At 33.1% G+C, this 12,265-nt stretch overlaps 1 protein-coding gene across 1 annotated transcript in view; it reads left to right on the plus strand.

Annotated features, from left to right (window-relative positions):
* TAF2 (TATA-box binding protein associated factor 2) overlaps positions 1 to 12,265 on the plus strand; it is a 91,221-nt gene that overhangs the window by 20,129 nt on the left and 58,827 nt on the right. Inside the window, exons 2-5 of the mRNA XM_080799999.1 lie at positions 5,288 to 5,406; positions 6,684 to 6,825; positions 8,065 to 8,296; positions 10,650 to 10,834. Of these exons, the coding sequence (XP_080656125.1) occupies positions 6,773 to 6,825; positions 8,065 to 8,296; positions 10,650 to 10,834 (470 nt within the window). The 5' untranslated portion in view covers positions 5,288 to 5,406; positions 6,684 to 6,772. The remainder of the gene's footprint in view (positions 1 to 5,287; positions 5,407 to 6,683; positions 6,826 to 8,064; positions 8,297 to 10,649; positions 10,835 to 12,265) is intronic.

The raw sequence follows: 12,265 nt of genomic DNA on the forward strand, positions 1-12,265 counted from the left end.
CGATTTGCTTCCCTCTTTCTCTCTCTTTGTTTTCCTCTTACCATACATTCATTTGTTTTGTTTCCTAAGTTCTACATATGAGTGAAATCATATGGTATTTTTCTTTCTTTGACTGGCTTACTTTGCTTAGCATAATACACTCTAGTTCTATCCATGTTGTTGCAAATGACAAGATTTTATTCTTTTTCTTTGTATGTGTGTGTGTATATATATATATATGTATACCACATCTTTATCCATTCATCATCAGTCATTAGACACTTGGGCTCTTTCCATAATTTGGCTGTTGTTGATAATGCTGCTAGAAGTATTGGGGTGTGTGTACCCCTTTGAATCTAGTAGTGCAATTGCTGGGTCATAGGGTAGCTATATTTTTAACTTATTGAGGCACCTCTGTATTGTTTTCCAGAGTGGCTGCACCAGTTTGCATTCCCACCAACAGTGTAGGAGGGTTCCCCTTTCTCCACATCCTCACCAACATTTGGTTTCATGTGTTGTTAATTTTAGACAAATGGCTACTTGGAGTAGTTCATTCAAGTTTGAATTTGAGGGAAATCCCCTAGTTTTTTGTGTTTTTTTTTTTGTGTGTGTGTAAAAACCTGTTCAGGTACAGTTTTCTCCAAGCAACCTTATTTCACAGTATCATATCAAATGTTGTTTTGATTATTTCTAAAAAGTCATCTTTATTGGTTTGGAATACCCAAATACCAATACCAATACAGTTTCTATTTCAGAAAATGGGTTTTCCTACTGGCTGGCTTATTTACTTATTTTCTCTGTGTGGAAACTGTCAAAACCAAAGACAGAAGGGAAACCAAGACTTGGATGTAGAGTAACTAGAACTTTGAAACACTGCTGATAGAAATGTAAATTGAGTTTGAATAGATGAATACCTTATGAGTAGGTCTTAGTCTTAGGTATATACCCAAGAGAAATATGTGCATATGTTCACCAAAAACTGTGTACAAAAATGTTCACAGCAGCATTTATAATAGTCAAACTGGAAATTACGTGAAGACTCATCAGTGGTAGAAGGTGGATTGTGGTATGTTCTCACACCATTGGAATTCTAATCAGTAACAAGAATAAATGACCACCAGCTATATGCTGTAGTATGTCTGGATCTCGCGGACTTGACATTGGATAAAAGAAGTCCGACACAGGAGAAAGTCTATTAAGTTGTTAATCTATCACCTTAGATGTCAGAATAATGGGTAACCCTTGGTGGTAGGAAGTGGGGCTTGGTTAGTGATTACAGGAGGGCTTCTGAGAGGCTGGTCAAGTTCTGTTCTTGCTCTGTATGCTGGCTACTTTTGTTCTGTGAAAATTTATTTAGCTGTATATTTAGAGTATATGTGCTTTTCTCATACGTATTGCACTTCCATGAGGTTTTTTTTTTTAATAGAGAAGAAGTTTACAAATAACTGAATCTTAAGTTTTGTAAAATCTGCACTTATAGTTTAAAGAAGTATATGTTATTGACAAAGAATTACCAGATTATTTTAATATGAATGTTTATAATAGGTTCTTGGAGAAAATTCTTTTGATTACCCTAGTTTACTAGTTTTTCAGTATCTCCTACAACATTACTTGTTTCTTTAAGCTTTGTTTCCTTGAGGGGATGAGGGTTGGGAGCTGGAGTTTGGGGATGGTCATGGTTACAGGGCAAGGACATATTAATATTTTGCAGTCACTATTATTCTGAAAATTGAAAACACTTATTATAATCCTGCCTTGTGATTTTTGGCTTTAGTGAGGTTATTATGAAAAGAAACATATTTGATTCATATTATGAAAGGAAACACTGAAATCCAAACCATGAGAAGATTGTTCCTCGTAACTAACTTTTCCAATAGATTCCACTTAAAATGACTCACCATTTTATTTGGACCACTTTACCTTTTCTCAGGAAATGAGGAGATTAAGTGAGAATTATTTCCCATAAAAAAACTGAGTGGTCTAATATGTAATGTTTAAATTTGGCTTTTTATGTAATGATTGTTTTTTATTTTTGAATTTTACAGATAACTGGGGGGGGGAATTACAGGTTTCTTCAACTTTCATATTTCATATTTTTGAAATTTTATTGAAAAGAAATTGCAATCTCTAGATATACAAAGTAGCCTTTAAAATTAGATGGTATGTTAACTAAGTGCTGGCAAGAATGTGAAGCAACTGGCACTTTTATATATTGATGGTGGGAATATGGAATGGTATAGCCATTCTGGAAAACAGTTTGGCATATTCTTACAAAGCTAAACATATTTTACCATCTGACTCAGCAGTCCCGCTCTTGTGTATTTGTACTACAAAAATGAAAATTAAAATCACATGAAAAACAATATACAGTTGCTCATAGCAGTTCTATTTGTGATAGCCAAAAGCTAGAAATGACCCACATGTTCTTCAGTGGCTGAATGAATGAACAATAATCAGTGGTCCAGTCTATACTGTGAAATACTGTTCAGTATAGGAAGAAACAAACTTATTGATACATGTAATGCTTGAGGTGAATTTCAAAGACATACTGAGTGAGGCAAGCCAGCCTCACAAGGTTGCTTTCTGTATGACTCCATTTATCTGACACAAGGCATAGCGGAAGGTACTCTTTGGGATGCTGGACCTATTCTATATCCTGATTGTGGTAGTGGTTACACATGTGTAAGAATTTACAGAATTATATACCAAAGGAAAAAGAGCTGTTTTTGCTGTATGATATTTTAAAAAAATAGATGGCATGTGAAAACACAGATTTATTCATTTTATTGTGATCCTATAGTTTTTACACATTTTACATTTATTTTATATTTTACATTTATTTTATGCATTTCACACATTAGACATTTATCTGACAGGAAGAAATAGTTAAAATTATTACTGTTTTTTGGAAGATCGAGCAAGGACACAAGTGTGGGGAGCCACAGGGAGGAGAAGAAGCAGGCTCCCCACTGAGCAAGGATCCTGATGTAGGACTCGATCCCAGGATCCTGGGATCATGACCTGAGAGAAAGGCAGACGATTAATCAGCTGAGCCACCCAGGTGTCCCGGAATAGTTAAAATTATTGAGAAGTCTGATTAAGTGCTTCCAAAACGTTATGTTGTATAGTTGTTAAAAGCTTTAGTTAGTACATCCTTCCTAGATAATAAAGGATGAAAATGGGAGAGGAGTGGCCTCTGTCGGTTTCAGAGTTTTTAACTTTAATTTTTTTAATGGCTTTTCCCATTTAATTTTTCCTGTAATCACTCTGTATAGTCTATAAATCTTGCCTTTTAACTAGTTAAAATTTTATTAAGCTAGTGAAATGTAACTAACTTTACTTTCTGGATTCATCTAGTGGCCAAATGATAAGCCTAAAGGTGCACAACAAGAATATGGCTCATGGGGTTGTCTTTCATCTCATTTTCTTGTTATATCATTCCTTGTCTTTTTTCTTTTATCCATTTTGTCTATATTCCTTTAACCAATTTCAGTGAGAAAATGTAATATGTGTATAGATGGTCCCCAGCTTAGGACGGTTTGACTTAAAGATTTTTCAGCTTTATGATAGTGCAGAGGTGGTGATACGCATTTAGTAGAAACCATACTTTGAACTTTGATTACTTTCCCAGGTTAGCAGTATGTGGTACCTGTGTGTTGCTGTGCGGTGAACCACAGCTCCCAGCCAGCCATGTGATCACAAGGCTAAGCAATCTATATACTTAGAACCATTCTTTATCCATACAGCCGCTCTGTTTTTCACTTTCAATATAGTACTTAATAGCTTTGCACAGTGGCAGTATCGTAGCCAATGAGGTTTATCCGAGGTGCGATTATTGCTAATTGAAAACTTTTCTCAATATGGTACTCAATAAATTACCTGAGATGTTCAACACTTCATTATAAGATAGGCTTTGTGTTAGATGATTTGGCCCAATGGTAGGTTAATGAAAGTATACTGAACATGTTTGTGGTAAGCTAGGCTAAGCTTTGATATTTTGGTAGGTTAGGTGTATTAAATGCATTTCAACTTAGAATATTTTCAATTTATGATGGGTTTATTAGGGCATAAACCCATTGTAAATGGAAGGCGATCTCTATGGGTGTGTATTTGTGTGTGTGTGTGTGTGTGTGTGTGTGTGTGTGTGTGTATTTAGCGAATTACATACATACATATATCGTTGTTAGTGAAATAAAATTAGAAAATTGGATGGGGACAGTGTTTTAATATTTCCATAAGACTTCTCTATGTTGTTTTCATCTAATGGGAAATAAGGCCAAGTAACTATTGAACAAATATTGATAGAGTAGCCCCCTGGCATTTAGGAGATAAAACAGTGAAGCAGCCAAAAGTTTCCCTCCTTAAGCTTATATTGTCAGGCGCTGGTGAGTGAAGGTAAGAAGTATTATATTTTGAGGACTTGATGCTCATCCTAACCTGTTTTAAACATCTTAATTTCCTAATTTCTGTCAGATCATAGAGCTTGTGAATCCACTGAAATTTTTGCAGCATGATCAAGAATATTTATTTATTCATTAATTATTATTATTAATTAATTAATATAATTAATTAATTATAATATAATTTAAATATTATATATAAATTTAATATAATATAATTAATATAATTAATTAATTATAATTAATTATAATATAATTATAATTATAATTAACATAATTAATTAATTAATTAATAATATTAAAATATTATTAAATATATTAAATTATTATATTATATATTATTATATTATATATATAATATATAATATATATTATATAATAATATATATAATATATATTATATATTATATATTATTATATATTATTATATATATAATTATATATTAAATATATTATATTAAATATATTAAATTAAATTATTAAATATATTAAAAAATAATAATAATTATTTAATAATAAATTAATTAATTAATTAATATAATTAATTATTATATTAATTAATATAATTAATATAATTAATTAATTACTAATTATTAATTAATAATAATTCTACATATATTCTTTTCACTTCTCTCAGGAAGGTATAGTGGCTTTGGCATTCCAAAATTAATGAAGGATGTGATAATCATAATAATACCATAGTATTGGCAAGTAGATTAAATATGACATATTCATTATTTAATAGGTTTTGTCATGCTGGGTTGAGTAATAGTTACTTGGCTAAACAATATTCTCATAGGTTCCATAAAATGATATAATACTTAACAAATGCTATCAAATATTTAAGAAAATAGTTGGTGAGATGTTTGGCTTATTAGTAAAACAGACTCTTTTTTTGTTTTTTCCAGGAGAAATCTAAATTATTTTTCCAATGCTTATGCAGCTGCAGTTAGTGCTGTGGATCCTGATGCAGGAAATGGAGAACTTTGCATTAAGGTTCCATCAGAGTTATGGAAACACGTTGATGGTAAAATACTAAAAATATATTGACTGTACAGTAAAATCATGTTAGGCTCAGTGACTGAAAACGTCTATGAAAATTAATGATGTCATAATTGTAGATTAATAAGTTGAAATATACAGAAGTTGGAAGCTCTTTTTTTTTTCTTAAGGATCACTGGTTAATAGGAAAGTAGCAATTAAGGGCTGTGACAAAACAACTCATGCACTGTTGTTTTTAAAGTGAAAATTATTTTAAAAAATTGGATGGGTGGGACAGTTTGCCAAGAGTTGAGAACCCATGCAGTGTCAAAGTGGTTTAGAGTTACAGCATGTCATAGCAGGAAGAATCCCAAAAAATCACCTGGTTCAGTTCCTTCCTTTTACAGAAGAGTAATCTGAAGTCCAGACAGTAAGTGACCTATTGAAGGTCACTAATTAGTAGTCGAATCAGTGCTAGAACATAGGGTTCTGTGTTCTGCACTTTTGAGCACAAAAGTCTTATTATTTCTAAACCTTCATTTTCTCTTGTATAAAATCACAGCCATTATAATTACTATATATAACTCACCTACCTTTATTTAGGCTATAACCAAGATAAAGAAGTAAAAAAACTTTTTGTTTTGCTTTTGCCTTTTTTTTAATAGTTGGTGTGTTTGGGGGGCGCATTTTTCTTAAGGGGAGTTGCCCAATTTAGGGGACAGTCAAAGAAGGCTATAATTTCATGTTCAGGGATTGGAGATAGTCCATATGGTTTTAGGGTTTTAAGGGAAATTATAAGAAACCCCTTTTAATCTTACAAAAGCAACATGTTTTTGTTATGTAGAAATCAAAAGTAACAATAAATAATGCATTACGTAAATCCTCAGGTAGCTTTTCCCACTCATCCTTTACTCCTATTCCCTGAAGTCAACTAACAACCTGGGAGGCTTTTCAATTCCTTATTTTTTTCAGGTTTTGCACTGAATCTAGTTTTGAACTGTTTTCTTGAGTCAGTATAACATTGTCAGAAATGTTGGGAGGAGGGTATGGCATGACCTGAGCCATATTTTGGGAGAACACAGCTAGCAGTGAGTGGAATTGAGTGGAAGGAAGGACATCAATGGAGGCAGGATGTTGAGTTAGTATAGGTGGAGAGAAGGTGAGAGCCTAAACGAGGGTAAGTAGTGTAGTTTTTTTTTCATTTAAAATTGAGCTTTGATTCCCATTTTATGTTTAGTGTAAGTCTTTGCCCTTATTATATAGACCACTGTTACTTAATTATGTATTTATGTATCAATGTATATATATATTTATTTGTTGCAGAATTAAAGGTCCTAAAGATACACATCAATTTTTCTTTGGATCAGCCAAAAGGAGGTCTTCATTTTGTGGTACCCAGTGTTGAGGGAAGTATGGCAGAGAGAGGTGCTCATGTTTTCTCTTGTGGGTATCAAAATTCCACAAGGTAGATTACTCTTATATATTTAAGTTAATTTCATTTTCCAGTTGCATTTTTTTCTGTGTATGTGCAATACATGTGTTTTGTGTAAAATGAGAAGTGTGAGCTTGATCCTCAAATTTACCTCTTCTGAATCTTGTTCCACTAGTCATTCATTTTTAGTCCTGTCTTACGTTTTCTCTTTCCCTCTCAAAAATGAGGCTTCTAAAGTCATCTCAATTTTTTATTTTTAAACTTTATACTGATGTAAAATAGCATACAGAAAATTACACAAATTGTAAGTAAAAAAAAGTTTGGTGAATTTCACAAGTGAACAAACCTATGTAATCTCACATCAAGAAAAAGAACATTACCAGCGTTGTAGAATTGTCTCTCTTACCTATTTCCATTCACTACTTGCTCACCTAATGTCCTCCTGCCCAAGGTTAACCATTGTTTTGATTTCTAAAATACCACAGCTTAATTATCTGTTTTTGAACTTTATATAGATGGAAGTTATGCATTATGCTCTTTATATTTGGGTTTTTTTCAACACAATGGTAGTGAGATTTACCTTCATTGTTACGTGTACTTATAGTTCATTCCTAGAGCTCAGTAGCTCACTGTATGTTATTGAAATATTATATTATGCATAGTCTCTTCAGATTTTTAGTAATCCTCAGATTATTAACTCCTTCAAGCCAAGGATGATGTCTTACACTTCTTTGTGTTGCAATGTTAGGTACAGACCCTGACAGTAAAACCTGACCTTGATAGAACGTGGTATAGAAATTTAATGTCTGGCTTTACTAACACTACTTGAATTAATACAGTGCATTGTGTTCTGCAAAAACAGTTTTCTAACTTATGGATCAGATTCTGAATATTGTGTTTTTTTTTAGACTTTGTTACAAGCTTTTTTAGTTTCTGGAAATGAATACTACATAAAAACTGACTATTGTGAATATGCAAGTGAAAATAATTTTTAATTTAAAGATTCAAAGCTAAGAACTCCTTATCTCTTTTTTAAGGGTTTGAACTGGCAGTATCATATGATATATTTTCTTGATATTGCCAAATAATATTTGGCAAAAAGTTTCTGTCTTTAATCAGATTCTTTCAAGGTACACAGTAAAAAGCTTCAGTAGACAAATAGCTGAAGGCCGTTTTGCACCTGTTCTGTAAATGTTAGAATAACTTATAAGTGGGGGAAATGATGTAGGTTATACTTTCACTATTTTTTTATGCTGTTGATATTTTTTCTAGATTTTGGTTCCCATGTGTTGATTCATACTCTGAATTATGTACATGGAAATTAGAATTTACAGTAGATGCCGCAATGGTGGCTGTTTCCAATGGAGATTTGGTGGAGACAGTATATACCCATGATATGAGGAAGAAGACCTTCCATTACATGCTTACCATTCCAACAGCTGCATCAAATATCTCTTTGGCCATTGGACCTTTTGAAATACTTGTAGATCCATATATGCATGAGGTAGGTCATAGCTTCTTGTTCCTTTCTCCTCCCAGCCTTTCTCCCTGATAAAGGGAAGGATATAATGAAATACTGAGTTTTTTCCCAACTCTTCTTTCTAATTATCCAGAATATTACTGGAGAGAAAAAGGATTCCTTATCTGATATATTAACTGATGTGAGTTCTTGAATGAATTCCTTTTAAAATGTTGGTATATTAAAGTTTTAGATTTTTTTTCAACAGAGAGCTTAGAGTTCCAAATGAGTTTCAAGTGTACCTTAATTAGAATAGGAGTTGATTTATGTAACTAGTTTGTATTAGTGTCATCTTTTTGTTTGGCGTATGTTTATGAATGTTATGGTCCCATTTCTGGAATCTGAAATATTGCAATTTCAAAATTAAAGAACGAGATTTGTTCTCACTTAAGCAGCTACAGAGGAAGAAAGATAAGGCTGAAGCTGAGTTTAAAATTCTGTTCAGCACACTCATGAAGGCTTCTTGCAGTTTTCTTCCATTCCATATCTTGCTATAAATGGTATATTAATTGGCAGACCAATTAGCTCTTTTAGGCCTCCCTAAGGATGAGACTTCTGGTGTTCAGGAAGTGATGTATTGGTTATTGACCCTCTCTACTTCTGTACCTGTTTAAAGTAACGTTTGAATGAATCTCTTTTTACTTACTCTCGGTCCCTAACATTTTCAATTTTAGATTTTTATTTCTTAGTATAAAGCTAAGATATACATTGACTATATGTCTCAACAGTATTTCTTTCTGTTATGCTAGCAAGATGGAGGGCAGTTAGGTTTAGACTATCAGTAAGCGCCTCAGTATGTTCTTATATTTGCTTTCCTGAAATTCTCAAGATTTATAAAGTCACATGTGGAAAATATTCAGGATATTTTATGAATGGTTTTGCTTTTACTGGCTTGACAATGACTCTTAAAAGTATATTCGCTGATAAGATTGGCAGAGAATTTTATTATCTTGGGTAAATGGTTAGCTGTAAAATCAATATTTGATTAGTACCTACTTTGTGTTTTGGAAGAATTTTTTTCCCACTCCCGGGCCACTGGATGGGAGAAAGGGAAATGATCGTTAAGAAGTATTTTTCTTGAACACTTAGAGCCCACTTAGTCTTTCTCTGTCTCAAATAAATAGTTTTTACTGCATTATTAGATTTGCTGTCACGTAGGTCTTTCTAAAAGAGAATCTTTTTTTGATGAATAGTATTTTGGGTCTTGTTTGTGTACCAAGAAGAGTGCTAATTATAATGCACCTTGGGCCCTTTACCATTAATCGTAAATAGATCCTCATCACTCATGTATGTTAGTGTCTAATCTGTTCTAACACTGTTAGAAGAATAATTTTTATCATACATTAAAAACTTTCCTTGCCTCCACAATCCTGCAGCAATCAGAATTCTTTAGTATGGCTTTCAGGATCTTGTAGAATTTGGTCCTAATTTTCCTTTCTAGCTTTTTTCTCCATTAGTTTCCTGTTTGTTTATTATATTTAATATAGGTACTTAGATTTTCCTAACCATACCATATTTTTTTCTACTTTTGACTTTGTTTGAGAATGTTCTCTTTACCTTTTCATTCCTATCAAACTTTTGTCCAGTTCAAAAAGATAAGCTCAGATTTAATCTCTAGCATGAAACCTTAGTAGGTCCTTCTAAACAGAGTGGTCTCTGTCATTGTTGATGCCATTTATTTGGCATAGAATCATGATATGGGATGAGATGGTATGTTATACTTGAGTGGCCTTGTCCAAGGTGGACCTATGAGATATTTATGAATCACAGGTGGATTTGCAATAAGCCTTGGAAATTTAAATCTTTCTTCTTTTGTATGCTTATTATGCAGAGGGCATTTTGATTTGGAAACAAAGTTGTATTTTCAGTGGATCTAAGCATTTCACAGACTTATAATTCATCATGAATTTAATTTCTGAGTACAGTGAATATTTTATAAACTTAATTAGTAAAAGTAATCACTAATTTCACACTAGCATTTTCCCTCATTGCCATGAGTTTGTTAAAAGGATTTGTATGGGGGCACCTGGGTGGCTCAGTGGGTTAAAGCCTCTGCCTTCAGCTCAGGTCATGATCCCAAGGTCCTGGGATCGAGCCCCGCATCGGGCTCTCTGCTCGGCAGGGAGCCTGCTTCCCCCTCTCTCTCTGCCTGCCTCTCTGCCTACTTGTAATCTCTGTCTGACATGTGATCTCTATCTGTGAAATAAATGAATAAAATCTTTAAAAAAATAAAGGATTTATATGAATGAAGTTTTCCTTATAATTGAGACATTTAGGAAATTTAAAATACTAAAGCTAACATTGTCTTTTAATGATCTTCCCTTCTTTTTGTTTTCAGGTTACTCATTTTTGTTTACCTCAACTTCTTCCATTGCTTAAACATACTACATCATATCTTCATGAAGTTTTTGAATTTTATGAAGAAATTCTTACATGTCGATACCCATACTCCTGTTTTAAGACTGTATTCATTGATGAGGCTTATGTTGAAGTGGCTGCTTATGCTTCCATGAGCATTTTTAGGTTGGTATTTAAGATTTGAGATGCCCAAATGAGGGTAATGATATGAAGACAGGTTATTTTGTGATTAATTTTAAGATATGTTTTCAAACTTTTTTCCTTTCATTTAAATATGATTGGTTTTGTAGAAAAGCTAATGTTTTTAAAATTCAAAATGTAGAAAAGCATAAAAAAGAAAATTTCCAAGTGACCCAAAACACTTCTATTACTTTCATCCAGATGTAACTGATAGTGATGTTTTACAGATTTTTTATTCTCTTCTTATGCATTTTAAAAAATCATATAAGTTTTATAGCTTATTTAAATGTCTAATGGGCTTTTTTTCCTAGTATCATTTAAAAATTTACTGATGCCAGAAATTTCTTTGCAAATTATAAAAGAGAGAAAGCTTCATTTGTTTTCTTTCTTTTTCCTTTTTTTTTTTTAAGATTTTATTTATTTATTTGACAGAGAGGGAACACAAGCAGGGTGGAGTAGGAGAGGAAGAAGCAGACCTCCCACTAAGCAGGGAGCCAGATGTGGACCTGAATCCCAGGATCATGACCTGAACCGAAGGCAGACTCTTAACGACTGAGCGACCAAGGCGCCCTTCATTTATTTTCTTTCTCCTCCTGCCTTACTTACTTTCTTTACTTGGAAAGTCCCAGATTTATAAATTTTATGCTTTAGGTTCAATCATTTTATCTTATCTGGGCCTAAATTTTCTCATCTGTAGAAGCGGAATGATAATATTGCCCCTGTATTTTCTGGAGTATGTTAGAAAGATCTTAATGGTCAGTGTATTTGAAATAAACGATGAAGCACAAAAAATTAATAGGGGTACCTGCCTGGCTCATTTGGTAGAGCATATGACTCTTGATCTTGAAGTTGTGAGTTCAAGCCCTGCACTGGGTGTAGAGCTTACTTTAAAAAAAAGGCAGGGGGTGGGGGGGCTCCTGGATGGCTCAGTTGGTGAAGTGTCTGGCTTTGGCTCAGGTCGTGATCCCAGGGTATTGGTATTGAGCCCCGAATCAGGCCCCCTGTTCATCAGGGGAGTCTCCTTTTCCTTCTTTCTCTGCCCCTGCTTGTGCTCTCTCTCGCTCACTCTCTCTCAAATAAATAAATAAAATCTTTAAAAAAATAAAATCTTTAAAAAAATTAATAGTTATTATTGGGAAAAGGTTTTTGAAATTAGAAGAGTGCTTCATAAGAGGATCAGTTTCTGATGAACATACGTGTTTCAGGCTAATGGTAATTTCCCCTTCCCCCAGAAAAAGATACTTAGATTTTTCACAGAAATCAATGGGAAACATTACAGTCCTTGTTTTAGGCAAAAGTGAATTAAGATTATGGATTTCACCTAAATTTTGAAAAGATGTGAAAGTTTTGGAAGAATGTTCTGTTTTTTCTCTTATGTTGAACTTGAATTCCCTTATTTTAAAAGTGTGATTATTT

The sequence above is a fragment of the Martes martes genome (genome assembly GCF_963455335.1).
Source record: "Martes martes genome assembly, chromosome: 4".
NCBI classification, from domain to species: domain Eukaryota; kingdom Metazoa; phylum Chordata; class Mammalia; order Carnivora; family Mustelidae; genus Martes; species Martes martes.